The sequence below is a fragment of the Hypomesus nipponensis genome, chromosome 8, assembly GCF_054491055.1.
Source record: "Hypomesus nipponensis isolate SF chromosome 8, ASM5449105v1, whole genome shotgun sequence".
In the NCBI taxonomy this organism is placed as follows: Eukaryota; Metazoa; Chordata; class Actinopteri; order Osmeriformes; family Osmeridae; genus Hypomesus; species Hypomesus nipponensis.
The window spans coordinates 6865207-6881886 of record NC_140368.1 but is presented as its reverse complement, the minus strand read 5'-3'; the positions used below and the strand labels follow the sequence as shown (position 1 = coordinate 6881886).

Here is a 16680-nt window from a genome sequence, read left to right as displayed (position 1 = left end):
GGGCTAGCGATCCGCCAATCAAATTCGAAGAAGAGGAAGAAGATGCGCTTTGCATAAAAATTATTAGGCTATCACAAATTGGACGCACATGGAATTTGAAGTGTTTGGTGTAGACGTCTAGTCAACAGACGCAGAGATAGGAGCTAATTTCAAAATATGCTAGCGAGCTGTACTGGCATTCGTCTGCTAACATTAACTTAGGGCTAGCACTGGTCATCCAGCACGACATAGCTTAACTAATATCTGGCTAGCGCCTAAAGAAGTTCAGAGAATGTCAGAGTTGGGCGTCGAGCAAAACTCAACTGATGAAAGCTTCAAGGCGGATATACCATCTAAAAGATTAGTTGTGTATGACTGTCGCATAGAGAGCAAGACATCGACGAAGAGAGTTGTAAACACAAATGGCTTGGACTTTAATGCTTTTCTACAGCATATCTCGAAGGTAAAGAAACCGTTTCCAAACGACAAATAATTAACCAGGCCCCAGGGTTGCGTTTTTGGTGGTAGAGATAACGCTTGACTTGCTCACGTGCATTCAGGATATCGTAGACAACGCTACCTATGCATTTACCCCGTAATGCACAGATGACATTAATGAAAAGTAATTAACCATGTGACATATCTAGGTAGCAACTACAGCATCATATCGTGATGTTTTTACAGGAATTCGCCATCCCCACAAACGAAACATTTGTCTTGACGACAACTGATAGAACAGGAATTGATGTTGAGAGATATGGTAAGTGACACTGAATCGTTCCCAAACTGCCAACTGTAATTGTACAATTTGTAGATTTGTTCTTTCTGGTTCAGTTACCCAAACATGTCATACGATTTACACCACATAAAGCCTCAATGTATTGTGTAAATAAATGTTGGCACGCAGGCAGATATTTTCTTGTTCTTCTCAGTGTTGTTATTTTTCCTTTCAGAGGAACTTCAAGATGGCAACACACTCCACCTTTTGCAAAGAAATGATCAGGTTCTATATGTTGCAACAAAGGAACGGATTAATTTCCTGCCTCATTATGACACTATTGTCCAGAGTGGAATGTATGAGTATTATGCCAGTGAAGGTCAAAAGTCACTACGTGAGTTTCTCAAAGCAAATATGTATTTATAATCCTGTTTGTGAAAAGCTGGTGTAGTGTCTCATACACACTAGGTTGTCGTTCATGTTTGACTTTGTTTATTTCCTTAGCATATGCTTTTGCAGAGCTAATCGACAATTCACTGGCAGCAACTTCTAGGATCACCGGAGTTAGGTCTATAGACATCCGTTTGGTTAGTCATGAGTTTTTCTCAACTTTCAATGGTCGTTCTGTGGTTTGCCTTACTCAAATATAGATGTGTTTTCAGTGTTGTATTGCTATCATTAAAAGTGATAGGTTATTATATATCCATAACAACAGCCTTCATTTTCCTCCAGATGTTTGATGATTCCCTAGGGAGACCAGCAGTGGTTGTTCTAGACAACGGCTGTGGGATGTCTTCCAAGCAGCTCAATAACTGGGCAGTGTACAGGCTGTCTAAGTTCACCAGGGAACTCAGCAGCCTCTCCAGGTTGGTTCACTGCAAGAGATATTTCATAAACCACAGCCCCTATGTATCATGGAACCACAAGGTTGTGTACCAATTGTTTGGATTACAAATTTGCATTGATCGAAATCCCCCCCCCCCCCCCCCCCATAGTGATCATTCCCAGTATATCCGTCCTGAGGCTGTCCCTCGCAGTCTCAACAGTGATATATCCTACTTTGGAGTGGGAGGGAAACAAGCTGTGTTCTACATCGGACAGTCAACCAGGGTAGGTGGTGAACATGCCCGTGTAAAAATCCTGTCCCCGTTGCTTCCGATACGCGATCCATGGTGAAGTCTGTGTTGCAACTATATCTGATGTGTCTGGCAGATGATCACTAAACCAGTGGGATGTCCAGATGTTCACGAGTTGGTCCTTTCCAAGGAGGAGTTTGAAAGAAAGGAGAGAAACAAGGAAGATATATACAGTGGTTTCATCCGAAACAGAAAGGTAAGGGAGACATCTTTATCCCACCAACAGATCCGTCTTCATCGCTGTGGTCTAATGTCACCTGTCGGTCATTCAGGTGGGGGATTCCTCCCATGTGAAGGACGAGGAGGAGCGCTTCCTCCACGGCCTCATCGCAGAGGAGGTGGGAAAGGAGAGCTTCACAGCTGTGGTGGTGACTGGGGTCCAGCCTGAGCATATCACCCTTCTCAAGCAAGACTTCCACCTGTGGACCAGAGAGCTGGCGTGAGTTCACTCTCCCTCTGCCAGTCCTCCTTCCCTCACACAGCACTTCCCTCACACAGCACTCCTATCAACCTGACAGGCTCCCATCCCTGTTAAAGCTCCTGATGTCTGTGTAATAAATCCCTGTTTCAGCCATCTATATCACTACTACATTCATGGAATCAATGGAAACGACATGAAATCCACCTATCGGAACTCTGATTGTGTCTCCAACATTGACATTCAGGTCAGATGGTTAACTGTTATTACTATTACTGTTTCTTTTTTATTTATTTCAATAATATGCTTTTTCTGTTGTTCTGACAGATGCTCGCATTTATCATTCTATATTTGTATCCGTCCAATCAGATCTCCTTACTGGAGAAGATCCCCAAGATTCCCCGGGTGGTGAACCTCAGAGAGATCGATAACGACATGCAGACCCTCTACATCAACTCCACAGCAGACACGTTTGAGTTCAAGGCTTACGTCGAAAGCGACGGCATCGTGGAGGGCATTCTGAGATACCATCCTTTCCTTTATGATAAAGAGACCTACCCCGAAGATCCCTACGCCCTACCAGGTGAGGTCAAGGTCAAGAAGACTCACTGCTCAGTGCTGATGTGAGATATTACTGTCTATGACATGGTTATCAGTGAACACTAGCATGCTGAAGTCTGTTCCACTGTATCCCTTTCTTGTCATCAGCACCCATGGAGGAAGATGATGAGGACTGTGTCATCCTGAACCAGGCCCGGGGGAAAAGGCCCATATTTGAGTGCTTCTGGAATGGAAGACTCATACCATACACTACAGTATCAGAGTACGAACTGTTAGGAGAAATGTATTCAGGTTTTTGCACCCGTTTGTTTTCATTGATCAACCAATTGATGGGGTTGTCTGTCTGTGTGGCTCTGTGTGTTTTCTAGGTTTGACTGGTGTGCCCAGCCCAAGAAGGCAGCGCCGGTGCCAGTGGAGTGCTACAGCCGGTTCTCCGGGGTTCTGTTCACCAACGACAGGTTCCAGGTCAGCACCAACAAGCTCACCTTCATGGACTTGGAGCTGCAGCTCAAAGACAAGGAGACCTTCTTCACACGTGTCGTCAACGGACAGGTAGACGCCTTCCTCCAACATCCTCCCAAAACAGACGCATAGAATTTTGACTTGAAATGTGTTTCATTCTTCCATCTTGTGTTGATATTGATGCATGTACCAGGAGCAAAGAGTAAAGATCCAGAGAGAGTTCTCCCAGTGGCTGAAGACCTGCCACGAGAAGCTGGACAAGCAGGTGAAGTTCTCCGGCTTCACGGGGATGACTGCACGCACTGACGTGGCCACCAAGAAGATGCAATATCCCTGGGCAACCTTCTCCTCCATCGAGTGGGAAGGCAAAACATACAAAGCAGGCCAATATGTGAGTACAAAACATGCGTCTTGGGTAGACAAGCTTGCACTCGAATAACAAATCTTAGGTGCACACTAGGTCATGTGGCGACCCAAAGTGTGGTGAGGTCTCATTGCTGTTCCCTCCTGGCTTCTCTCCTGTTTCAGGTCAAGTCCCTGAGAACAATGCCCATCTTCTGCGGCTCAGTGGCTCAGTTCCTGCTGTTCGGAGATCACGACGGAGATGTGTACGCCACGGGGGGGCAGGTGCAGGTTGTCATGGTGAGAGAGGAACATTCACATTGACACTAAAGATTCTAAGAGTTACGTAGTCCTTGTGACTGTGAATGACTTGTATCTGTCTCCATAGGAACCTTCCAGCCTATACGATGAGATCAAGATTATACCCATCTCCAAGCTGGACAGGAACGTGACAACTGCAGCGATTAAGAAAAGCATTGACGATGAACTGGCCAGGTGAGCTATCTTGGTGTTGATCCACATTAACCTAAGGACTTACTGTCTCTTATTTGGTTCTAAAATGTAATGTTATCATGAAAGCTTTGTTGTTTATGCCCTGTTGTTGATGCCCTGTTTCCTTGGTTACCCCTCCCCAGACTCCCAGACAAGGTGAAGGTCACGTGGCCTGAGAATAACCCCTGGGCCCAGAACGATGTGCGCCCTGCAGGGACCTTTTTAGGTACACTGGACTGCGCTCCGCTCCTGCTTCTTACAGCTAGTTTCATTGTACAAAGCCACCATCGATATTCATATCACACTCTTGTAACCAGGCTAGGCTCAAGAGGTTGAAAAGCTCCTCTATGAAGAGGTTGGCCGCCCGAGTACATTTTTGTTTAAGTGTTCCTTTTCCCCCATTGAATGTAATCCATGTCAAACAGTGCTCACTGCATACTGTGTCCTTAAAGGGCCAATTCATGTGGATGTGCTGAACAAGAAGGGGGAGTCCATGTCACGGATGCCCTCGTCCTCTCAGAGCACCGCCAAGAAGCTTCTGATGGAGCTGAAGGTGATCTGGCATGGTGAGTCTTCACTGCTGGACTGGGCCCAGTATGGCACGCTGCTGAAGAGCTGAAGCTTTTTGAAATGTCTCATTCCTCTTCTTCTTCACCTGCAGGTCCTAAAGGAGATGTAGAAACCAACTCTCACATCGCCCAGCATTCTGGAAAGTGGGCATTCTGGTTCAAAACTATGGGTACTTTGTTTTGATAACTCACTTACAAGCAGAGCAATGAACATGCAGTTAAAAAAGTCATCCCAATGTATTTTCAATATTTATTCCCGAGGCTTATTTGCAGCCATGTTTGACTCTGTCTTGTCCAAACTTTACAGAGAACCTAAACAAGCTAGGGAAGTACACTTTACACCTCAACACTGTTCTCAATGAGAGCAATGCCACAGTCTTTGGTGGGAAGCAGCTGCCCAGCTACAAACTGCATTTCTCCATCACAGGTAACACTAACTGTGATATCACAAACTAGTGGTGAGGAACTCCTTATAAATACACCTAAGTGTATCAACGACTAATCAAGTCTCTCCCCCCTCACCTCCCTGAACGTCATCTGCTCCACCCCAGAGGGCAGTGCAGAGAGGTTTGTGCTGGGCGCAGTGACCAGTCCTGTCCACATAGGGGAGCCCTTTGACCTTCCTGTGGAGGTGGTGGATGGATACGGACACCCAACTCGGCCCCCTGCAGACAGCAAACCCGTCTTGGAATGTCGGTGGGTTGCTCAATGCCAAATGTCAAGGATTATCAACGTTGTCCTATTAAAGTGCTTAATTATAGCTGTTGTGCTTTAACTATAGTGTGTATGATTAAATTATTATAGTCCTCGGCTCTACTGGTGGTCGTGAATATCCTGTGGTGCCAGATGTGTTTAGCACCTTTTCAGCTGCTAGTTGCTGTCTTTCAGTGGTCTAGTAGTGAGTTATGAAGGTACAGCTATGATCGGGACCAAATACACCATCAAAGGTGTCACAGCCTGTGGAAAAGTGCAGAACTTTCAACGCAAGGTCAGAGATGCCTCACACTGTGTGTGTGTGTGTGTGTGTGTGTGTGTGTGTGTGTGTGTGTGTGTGGCCATATTAACCTCAAAAAGTGAATACTCTTGAAATAATGCCTGTTTGATGTGGTGTTTTTTTTTTCCTCAGACATTTGATATGAAAGTGGTCTTGCCTGGGCTCCAACAGGACTCGCAGACTTTCAAAATCAGTTTTCTCCCGGGTAAGACCTGCTTTTGATCTCTCTACACTGAATGTTCAGGTTCTCTCACCCACATCTCTCCCCCATTCCACTTGTTTATTTGGTAAACATTAAACAGGCCGTTGGCATTATGAGTTATTGTACCCTTCAGACATAATAAACACTTGGGTGCTCCCAGCTGATATATGACGGTCACCTCAGCCTGGGGGGTCTACGAGAGGAGAAACATCCCGTCTTCCTGTCTCAGGGGGAGGGGGGGCTTACACAAGCCTTTAGTGAAGTGTTAGTGACAGACTAGCAGATGCTGTACAGCTGGGGCTTGAACTGGCAGCTAACAGACAACATGGGATAGGGGAAAAACTGACTTGGGTCGCTCAACGTGACCTAAACAGTGTTTAATCGACCGCATCTCTGAAATGTTGTTCTGCCCGTTGTACACAGGAAGTATTAACGGCTACATAATAGTGGTACTTTTGTCATGTTTCTGCTGAACTGTGTGATTTTGACATGTCCCCAGGTATCCCACATTCCCTCAGGGTTACACCAAAGGATCAGCCTATCACAGTTGAGAACGGGACACCCGTTGTCTTTGACATTGAAGTCTATGACAAATCAGGGAACGTCACTGCCCACCCAAAGCTGATCGTTCGCTGCCAGGTAAAGTAGACCAGACATGTCCCAGCTAATCAAGCGCTTCCTGCACTTTGCATCCGTTCTGACCTACTGATTTCTCAATTTCCAATGAACAAATGAACTTTTATTATAGAATTCCTCTATTAAAATAAAGGTTCCCTCTAAGCTGCGCGCCTGCATTTTTCAGAGCGTGCAAAAATAAAATCTGTATTTTTAAAAATTATTTCATAAAACTGAAATGTTCAGTTGATCGGCCAAATGCGGAGGTCCACTTCATACATTTCCATGTCACTCTAGACTACATGCAAGCTGTTAACAGAACAACGGCCCTGGCACTCTGCTCAAGCTTTGATTGTAATGAAAATCAGGAACGTTACCTTAACAGGTGCCCCAGAAAGGGGGAAGTTTTACATTTAAACATGAATGGCGTGATGAAATCAAACAAACAGACACAAGCAATGGTCCAGGTAGGCTGGTGAAGCTTTCTGATATATTTAGCTACGAAGAAGCTGGCGGAGTTCTCTGCAAACTTTGCTCAGAGTACTGAGGTTTGCGCTCAGACAGATTTGGTCGGTGTGGATTTTTTTTTTTGAGGGAACATTGGTTACCATTTCTGAAAGCATCGGGTTCTTGTTAAGCCATTTATCATGTTGTCATACTTGGAACTTGCAGCTTAAGGGGTGTACTTCTGTCTGTGTACTTCTGTGTTACAGTCATTGGCAAACGGAAAAACATGGGACACTCGGAACATACATATTTTTCTGAGGGAAGTCATATACCAGGGAGAGGCTGTGTGTCCCTCTGCCAAAGGCAGCAGTGTTTCAGACCGGGAGGGTTGAGTAACTGTTGAAGTTGAGGGCTTGGCCCTGTGTCAGCTAATTTAAGGTTTTGTGGCCCCTCAGGGCCTCTGTCCATTCACCCCCCACATCAGTTCATTTTCTCATCTCATGGAAGAATTAGGGCGCAGAGTCAATAAAAACAATTGGAGCATTTCTTACCAGAGGCAAGATCACACATCTGGGGACGATTGTTTAAACTTTAATCTAGGATTCATAAAACTAAGGCTTAAAACAAATCCATCCCTAACAGATGCTTACCAAACAAGATCCTGATTTGTCATAAACAATTTTTTGGGTCAGATGTTTGAAAGTGTTTCTGTGAAGGATTTGATGTCATTTATGATGGACGGCAGCTTCTCCAGATGCTCGTTTAAGACTGTTTCCCACCAGGCAGCCATAGTGTTACTCCAAGACCTCAACCTTATGTCACCTTTCTTTCTTCTATAATGACATAATTCAACATTCTGTTCTCAGCTGTGGATCCTCTCTACTGCCTAGTTAGATGAACACGTTGCTGCATTGTCATCTGAATGGATGCCTGTGCCGTTTTTTGCCCAGTTACAAGGGGTTCCCGGCTCCACATTGGTGGCCGTAGACTGCAGTAACACTGGAGCCGGCCAGATAGTGACCAAGCCCATCACCCTGAAGGACATCAAAAAAGAGCAGATGGTCAAAGTGAAATTTGACGTGCCTGTAAGTCCCTAATGACCTCTCCTTGGTTAATCAGCCTTTTATGACACTAGAAAGTTCTGGTGTTTTTGGAGAACTTTCTTAAGCGTACGTTGTTCATTTGGGGGGTAAAGTCTGTGTGTGTCTGTGTCTCTCCATCCGTGTCTGTCCTGTCAGAGTCAGAAGGGCGTGGTGGCCTTGCTGCGGGAGCTGAAGGTGGTCCCCAGCAAGCGCGTGTCCAGGCTGGAGGTGTACCGCCAGGAGGACGGTGAGGACACCACGGTGCTGAAGGACAAAGAGAAGGTGGACTGGGTTGTTGGGGACACCCTGGACAACCTGTGCTACAGGCTGTCTGACGAGGGTGGCAGGACGGTCACTCTGTCAGAGGAACTGGCCCTCAAGGTCAAGGTAAGGATCCTGGTCTCCCTCACTAACTTATACTGATGAAGAGTGGGTCTGAAGGAAACTGGGGTGGTTTAGGGTAGTGCCCTTTGGGCTTGGTGTTTACTCTTGTGTTTCTCTGCCTGTGTGACAGGTGAACTGGACGGCAGATTTGAATGTTGAGGAGTTGGTTCAGGGGAAGCTGCCCAACATCCAGGTTCCCACCCTGGTACAGGACGAGCACTACTACCAGGTCTCCTACCAGGACCTCAACTCTACTGTCGACACCTCCTTCATCATAGTGTAAGCTGATTGGTTGATTGCACGCCTGCTTGACTGACTGACTCAATTCACTGTAAATGTATATATGCTGCTTGAAATCATGACTGTACATTGTTTGAAAAGGAAGCTTTGGGGAGAACACAGTCTCTCAAAAATTCTTCTCACTTGAACATGCATACACATGCCTTGGGATCAGCTGTTAGTGGGTGTGTCTGTGTTGTAGGCCCCACCCTGATGAGCCCAGGACCATGAAGGTTACTATGAGAGACAGCTCTGTGAGGATGGGCGAGGCTCTACCTGGAAATATCTGTGAGCCTGAACACACAAGCTCAGCAGCCAATTACAGAGCAGTTTACTGTCCCCTCCTCAACTGTCATATCACTAGAACTAATATGTTACTTATTATTAGTATTGTTGTTGTTATTATTATCGACAACTGTTGTATAACGGTGCAATTTCAGCCCACGGATCAATAATGTCTAGTATTCTAAGTGATGATTTGGTTAGCTGCCAGATTTGAAAGCAGATGATTCCTCTCCCAGACTTGGAGCTGACGGACCAGTACGGGAACAAAACTCTGTCTCTGCCCCCGAGCGGCCTGGACGAGGTCAGCGCAAAGGGAGAAGGTCTGGATGAGGCGTCGCTGGTGTTCACCTGGCAGGTGACAACCTTCAATCTAACACTCAGTAGATTCAGGATTACAGAAATCTCAGCAAAATAGGCAATCTAGACTCGACCTCAGCTGTTTATGATGTGTCACAAGGCTTCCGGCAATGTGGCCTGGAGTTTATACATAAACCTGTCAAGTTGCCCCTCTTAACACTTGCATGTTCTGCTGCACTGCGTCCAGGAGAGCCGACACGCCATGGTGGTGACGGGCTTGCGCTTCTCCCCGGGGGTGCCCGGCCCCCGGGAGGTCAGCTTCACCTGGGGGGGCTTCACGGCACACGTGAGGGTCAACCTGGCCGCCGGCCAGCCTGCCCAGTTCAGACTGGTGGACGGGCCAAAGGAGGTGAGTATGGAGACTCGATGATGTTTCTCTGAGAGTGCAAGGCCTTTGGCATAACAAGGTTTAAACCCATAACCTCTAACCCACTGGTTTATACTCCGATCTGGAGCCAATTCTGAAGATAAAAGTTGCAATTTTGACAAACAAATGATGTACTACTGAAATACAGTTTAAATGTACATATTCGAAAGAAGGGGAAAAAAAAACTGGTGACAGTGAGTTTCCAGTACTGCACACCAGTCTTATCTGTTAGCCCTCTGTTGTGCTTCTTGTGCTCAGCCCCTGCAGGTGTTTAATGAGCAGAGCATCGCAAAGTCCTTCATCCTGCAAATGTGTGATGAGTGGGGGAACCCCTCCCCCGGACAGAAGGTGGTTGTGATGATGAAGTCCCCCAACAGCTCCTTGAAGGTCAGCTCCACCAACCAGACTCCATGTAGAGAGACTGGAAATGCGGCTGTTGCTAGGAGATATGAACCCACAACGATGACCATGTTGACCAAGGTTGATTTTTGTATTTATTTTTCAGCTAAGATTGTCTGCTGCCTCCCAGCCAGTTGACTTGGAGGGAAGAGCCACTTTCATAGTGGACAACCTGAGCGGCCCTAAGTGAGTGAACCCTCATCTTGATCCAGAGCTTCGGCTATACTACAGATGGTTTACAGTTGGCAACAGGACAACCTTTCCGGAAACTAACTTGCCGTTGCCCTGCTGTAGAGAAGTGTTCCATCCCCTGTGTGTTCTTCCAGGGGGGAGTACCAGCTGGAGTTCCGGGGTTCCTTCAACAGGAAGCCCATCCCTGGCCCGTCAATCACCATCATCATCGTCCCCAGCCCCAACAAGCCTGTCAGACTGGCTGTGGAGTACGACACCAAGGCTGTGTTTGCTGCTGGAGGCACTCTCCCAGGTCTGCACCTCTCTCTGGGTCTGGGTCGCTCTCACTGCTGGAGCCTGTCCATGTCTGTGCTGCTAGCTGTTTTCATCTGTCTGTCTGTGGATCCACATGCATGTCCCCTTCCCTCTGCTGTCTCTCTCAGGCTCTTTATCTGTCTTCTTTTGTTCCTGCCTTTCTCTCTCTGTTGGTCTGCTTGTCGCTGTCTGCTGTCTGTCGATTTCTGCCCGTGTGTGTGTGTGTGTGTGTGTGTGTGTGTGTGGCTCCACCTCTCCTGTGTTTGTGTGACCCGTGTGTGTCAGCTGACTGACCGCCGGCTGCTCCTCTCCAGTGTTCACCGTGTCAGTGATGGCGGAGGACGACAGCCCCATGAGGAAGCTGAACCCTGCGTCTCTGTCCATGCTGATGTGGAGGGGCGGGGTTTCCGCCTCCAAACTCCCGCCTAAAGCGGTGAGTCCCACATTAATTTACATTTAGTCATTTAGCAGACGCGCTTTTCCAAAGTGACTTACAGTAAGTATGGGGACATTCTCCCCGAGGCAAGTAGGGTGAAGTGCCCAAGGACACAACGTCATTTGGCACGACCTGGAATCAAACCAACAACCTTCTGATTAATAGCGCGACTCCCTAACCTCTCAGCCATCTGACCCCCCTCACATGCACCACCTCACATTCAGCCCTGCATCACCTGCAGACCACAGAGACCATACTAAACACAAAGCTTGTTTGAAGGATCAGTATCTATGATGAGTGATGGCTCTGCAAGGTCAATGTGGTGTAATGTGTGTTAAAGGGATGCTTTTTCTCCTCCCTCTGAAGGCCTCTCAGCTCAAGTGCAGCAAACCCATGGGGGATGAGAAGGATGACTGTTTTTACTTCAGGTACATGGAACGTAAGTCGCTCTGGATAAGAGCGTCTGCTAAATGCCTAAATGTAAAAATGTAAATGTAATGGAGCAATCACGTTTTTGCATTCCTATTAAAACTGGATGTCTTTCCAAACTGATTTCTCTCTTGATTTCATTGTTGGTTGGAAATGTGTTTGTTACTTTCCACCCATTAGAGACAAAGTCATCCCGGACCATGTGGGAGATTACACGGTGCAGTTTGCCCTGTGTGTGGACGCGTCCAAAGGCCTGTGGAGCCAGCAGGTGGGTCAAACAAAACCAAGCCTGGCTGGGCTGGGACCTCCACACACCCCTTAACAAAACTTGTAATGAAACACAGAAGCATGGATGTGGCTGTCAAATGGGTCTCTCCAGCATCTTACACAGCTGGCTTTGAATGGTCATGTTTTTGGTTTCAGTCCTAAAACCACACATCATTCATTGTTGTTGTTTTTTCACTCAGTATGTCATAAACGTGGTGGCTAACGAACCTGTCAAGCTGGCCCCTGACTCACAGCCACCAACCCCAGTCATCTCCAACAATGACATCATTGCCAGCCGGACCCTGGTGGAAGACATGACTCTGAGGATAATGGTGAGATGGCTTCCTCTGAGAGGGGTGGCCATGAATCACTCAATACTACCATCTAGCTAGCCCACGCCAGACAGTACATTAGACAGGATGTAGACCCATGGACTTTAAATCCAGCACTTTCAATTGTAAACATTCATCATAGAGATTCAATATCAATAGCATCGTCTCTTACCATCTATTAGTACTGCTACTCTTGGTATTACCTCCATACAGGGTGTTTACAATAACAATTCAGTAAGACAATATTTAGTTTTGTGTGTGTGTGTGTGTGCGCGCCGCTCATCCCTGCAGGACGTGTATAACAACCCGGCAGGCGCGGGGCTGCAGGGGAAGGTGGTGGTCACCATGAGGAGCTCCAGCAGCTCAGCCACACTGCCTGTGTTTGACGGCAACAAGAAGAGCCTGCAAGTGCCCCTGTCTGAGGGCCAGGCCCGCATCACTGTGAGTCTTAACACTGTCTGAGGGCCAGGCCCGCATCACTGTGAGTCTTAACACTGTCTGAGGGCAAGGCCCGCATCACTGTGAGTCTTAACACTGTCTGAGGGCCAGGCCCGCATCACTGTGAGTCTTAGCACTGTCTGAGGCTTCCTTCTACCGCATTAGTCCATAATAGGCGTATCATTTGTAATTTTTTGACCATGCTGCTGGTTTGCTTCTTGTTTTGTTAGCATAGAGTGAAATGTGTGTTGTCTATCTGAAAGTGTGCATGAAAGGATTTTCTCGTCTCGGTAGAACCTGGCGATCATGATGAACAGCCCTGGTGATGACGGACAGGAGTACACCCTGTTATTCAAACCCTCCATCTCGGGGTTCAGCTCCAAGAAGCAGCTGGCTGCCTTCGAACTACCCTTCCGCTTCTACAACGGTGAGGAGGGGGTTCTCACAGGGGGTTCTTACAGGGCTGCATCTTCACACTTCCCTTTTGACAGTTGAAGATAGCTCTGATGATCGTTTTGGCCTTCTTCCTGCAGACGTCGAGAACCAGAAGCAGATGTTGGAGCTGACCAAAAAGAAAGACCAGCTCTCCCAGACCATCGACATCTACAAGAGCTTGTTTGACACCAACAGACAGCTTGTCACTGAGCTTAACAGTAAGGCTGTTGTTCCTGAGAGTTCCAATGAAAACATCATCCATCCATCCACATGAGAGTTTCGAATGTGGTTGTCTCGCTTCGATTTTCAGACCAGGTCAAAGACGTCACCAACAAAGAGACCCTTCTGAAATCCCAGTTACGGAGACAAAGTCTAAACGTTGCCAAGTTATCATCTGTGAGTACATTTCATACATTGCTATTAATTTAAACTTTTATCTAAAGTAACTTAGATGAAGTGCATATAATAAGTGCAGCAGATCATTGAAGACTAGAAGTACACTGTAATACAGCGTTGGCAAGCGTGAACAAGGCATAAAAAGAAGATTGGATGATGGGTCTGAATTTGCTTCCATGCACGTAGATTTCAGAGATTGACGCAGCCATCCGTGAGAGCTCGGCGGAGGCCGAGAGGGTCAGACGGCAGCCCAGGAGAGTGTGCTCCATGCCTGATCCCTACAAGGGCAGCCAGGACGTCCTGGGAAAAGTAGGCCCACCAAAACCACCCCTGCTGACTACCTGCTGCTCCGCTGAATAAGGAGCCTCGTGGACTGCCTATTAGACTACACCATCGTGCATTAGTTATCAAACCAAGATGCCGAAACTGTTTTCTCATTTAGGAGTGAGGGGTTTGTCTGCTGGTTTCTGTGAGTGTTCATGGCAGTGATTCCTGCAGATCGCCCACCTGGCGCAGGTGGTGGATGACGATGCCGCCACGGTCATATCCTGGCATCTCCTAGGAGACATGGACTGCGTGGTCACCAAGACGACAGTTGCGGCACGGAAGATCTACGATGACACCCAGGGAAGGCAGCAGGTCTTGCCTTTGGACACAGTGTTCTGGAGAAGCGTCCAGAAGTAAATACGCATATGTGTCTCAGCAGTCCTGTGCAATGTAGTGTGGTAAATGCTGCTGAATGGGTTTGATGGGTGTGTGTGATTTCTTTCACTACAGACCCTTACCCCACCTGCGAAACGGTAAAACCAGCTTTCAACCCACTGGAAACCCTGTGTTTGCCAAAGACCTTCTCATCTTCCCAGAGAATTCTGAAAGCTGCCAGATGGGTGAGTCTCTAAGGGTTTGAAGCGCACACACAAGCCCCCCCTCTCCGCTCATTAACCGGGACTACTCAGACCAGGGGGGTCTGTGCACTACATAATAGTGTGGTAGGCCTTGGTTCCTGAGCAGTTCCAGAGGCTTCGCTGTGTCTTGGAAGAGGGGGGGAGGGAGGGGGTTGTGGACGAGACTCCACGTCAGTGTTGTAAGGTCTGTGTGTGTTTGTTGTTGTTAGAGTAGTCCCCCGCCCCTCCCCCTCTCTGTCCAGCTCTTTCCTGGTCCCAGTGGTGGTGAGAGAATGGGGGCTTGAGGGGAAACATTTCCAGAAGGAACCCCAGCCTCTGGGGGGGGGGGGGACCGATTAGATATAATGCTTCAGGGGGTAGGTTTTCACTGGGCTCCGTTTCCACTTTGCAGTTATTTTATTTTAGTGCCAAATGGAAGAAGTTTTTTATTTATTTACAATTTCGAGATTTGGGCTGATGTCACAAAGGGATTCCTGTAAATAGACCCACATCCTGTCATCAGCAGTTGTTTATCTACTAACTACGAATACAAGACAAAGAATATAGCTTGGAGCTTCCAAACAAAACACCCAAGAGTTCGAATGAGTTTATTTGTTGTCTGTAGAAGTAACTGTGATGTCATTTTCCTCTGGGCTGCCTTATCAGGATTGGAGTTTGATATAAAGATGAGTCACGAATAGTAAACGCTGGAAAGTGAACAAGGGCTTTTTACGTCTGGCATTGATTTAGTGAGGAAGTACACAAAACCCCTTTGTACCAGCATCCCCCCCCCCCCCCCGCTCTTTCTCTGACATCCCCCCACCCCACTCTCACAGTGTTTGGCAGCCTCCTGGGAGATACCATTTTGGTGGACGACCTTGACTCTGCTAACCACTACAGGAAAGGGGTGAGTCAGGCTGGGAGTTGCATGGCCTCTATCAAACATTCTGCAGCACCACAGACTTAAGTTGTGTTTCTAGTTTAAAACAGCCGCGTGCCACTGTTGTTGGTGAGCAGAGGATTAAATTAATCAAAACGTTCTGCGGGAAAACAGTCTTCTAAGTGTGTGTGTGTGTGTTCCGTGTAGGTGGTCCAGAGCCAGGTCCCTTGCCCCACTCTCCTGACCAGAAAGGGAGAGAGGATCCGTGCAAACGGCAAGTTTGGGGGTTTGCAGAACAAAGCCCCCCCCCTCGAACGGATGCGCTCCCAGGTGTTTGGTGCACCCCTGCCCCAGCAGTACCACACCCTCATGGGGCAGATAGGTGAGCCAGGCTGGTGAATTTGTTGGTAGATTGCAGAGGTGTGACATCACATGTAGCATATCTCTAATATAGAGATGATGATGAAGAAACCCTTTATTAATGTGACATCACATCCTGGAATCTACCTGGATTGTGATTTGACGTGACTGTTTCAATGTTGCTTTACATTGATTCTCTGTTCATGGGATTGTTTTTGTTGTCAATAGATTTGCTCCAACAGAGCAAGATGACCATGCAGAAGAGCATGCAGGTGAAGATGGAGTTTGAGAACCACTTGCAGTACCTGAAATCTCCTGAGATGGTGAAGAAGGAGGAGGAAATGGCAGAACAGGAGAAGCAGCTCAGAGACATTGAAAAGACGCTCGGTGCGTTCACAAAGTGTAAATCATTACATATACATATAAACCCCATCATGGAAACTTTTTGATGTGTTTTTCTTTCTCTTCACAGCCAGCACCCCAGTGCGACCACCGCCAACTTCTGCTGTGAAAAGGAGGATAGAGGAGGTTGATGAACTGTCTGATATCATTATCAAAAGAACAAGGTCAACAAAAAGGGATTTACATTAGTAGTGTGTTTTTTGTTTTTTTGGGGCAACATTGTGAGATATACACTTTTATTACACAATTATTTTTATTAAAATTCATGTAAATAGTTTGTATAGATAAAAACACATTAAGTGTGCACAAGTCAACATTGAAACATTATGCATTTTATTTCTTTTTTGTTATTTAAAACTGCGTCCTTTACCTGTGTGTGTCACATAGTAGAGCAGCGGAAAAAATGTCAAATCTGTTTGTATAAAAGTAAGAAATAACGATATTGCTCTTTTTTCAAATTTACATGAATAGTATGTTCTATATATTTTATAACCTACATACGTATCAATACAACCAAACTGTTTTTTATAAACGATAAAAAAATCTTCTTTGTTAACACCTGTACATAACATGAGATAACGCAGTGATGTTCATATGCTAAACATTTTAAGTTGATAGTAGGTTGAAAGAAAATCTCAATAAAGCATAGCGACATCTTTGTCCAGTAGACATGCAATCCTTTTTCGTTTTTCGGAGAACTATCACCGGTCATCTGCGTGCGTGTCTACCTGTTGATTAGCAGTTAAAGATACTGCCAGCATGAGGAGTGATTTTTTGTTTACCCCAGATGTTTTATATAAGTCATCAAATGCATTTGGCTACTTCGTACTGAAGTTTGTAACGTCCT

At 46.6% G+C, this 16680-nt stretch overlaps 1 protein-coding gene across 2 annotated transcripts; it reads left to right on the top strand.

Annotated features, from left to right (window-relative positions):
- The first annotated feature begins 30 nt into the window (after positions 1–30).
- Positions 31–16501, top strand: smchd1 (structural maintenance of chromosomes flexible hinge domain containing 1). Of its 2 annotated transcripts, XM_084702929.1 has the most exons (47): positions 31–442; positions 664–739; positions 933–1091; positions 1202–1284; positions 1430–1563; positions 1693–1807; positions 1910–2029; positions 2106–2272; positions 2405–2498; positions 2621–2834; positions 2960–3074; positions 3181–3364; positions 3468–3665; positions 3803–3916; positions 4005–4111; positions 4252–4334; positions 4561–4674; positions 4770–4847; positions 4985–5104; positions 5229–5373; positions 5566–5665; positions 5804–5876; positions 6373–6512; positions 7886–8020; positions 8174–8404; positions 8532–8680; positions 8883–8968; positions 9202–9320; positions 9510–9671; positions 9948–10076; positions 10195–10274; positions 10415–10572; positions 10889–11007; positions 11377–11438; positions 11620–11707; positions 11907–12038; positions 12330–12479; positions 12771–12903; positions 13010–13129; positions 13222–13307; positions 13494–13616; positions 13806–13987; positions 14085–14194; positions 15028–15098; positions 15279–15453; positions 15660–15818; positions 15904–16501. In XM_084702929.1, exons 1-47 carry the CDS (start codon positions 272–274, stop codon positions 16020–16022), a joined length of 5982 nt encoding a protein of 1993 aa, XP_084559055.1. In that variant the 5' UTR covers positions 31–271; the 3' UTR covers positions 16023–16501. The 2 variants fall into 2 exon arrangements, with proteins under 2 accessions (XP_084559055.1, XP_084559056.1); XM_084702930.1 differs by lacking the exons at positions 14085–14194; positions 15028–15098; positions 15279–15453; positions 15660–15818; positions 15904–16501 and having other exon boundaries at positions 13750–13872.
- The last annotated feature ends 179 nt before the right edge of the window (positions 16502–16680 follow it).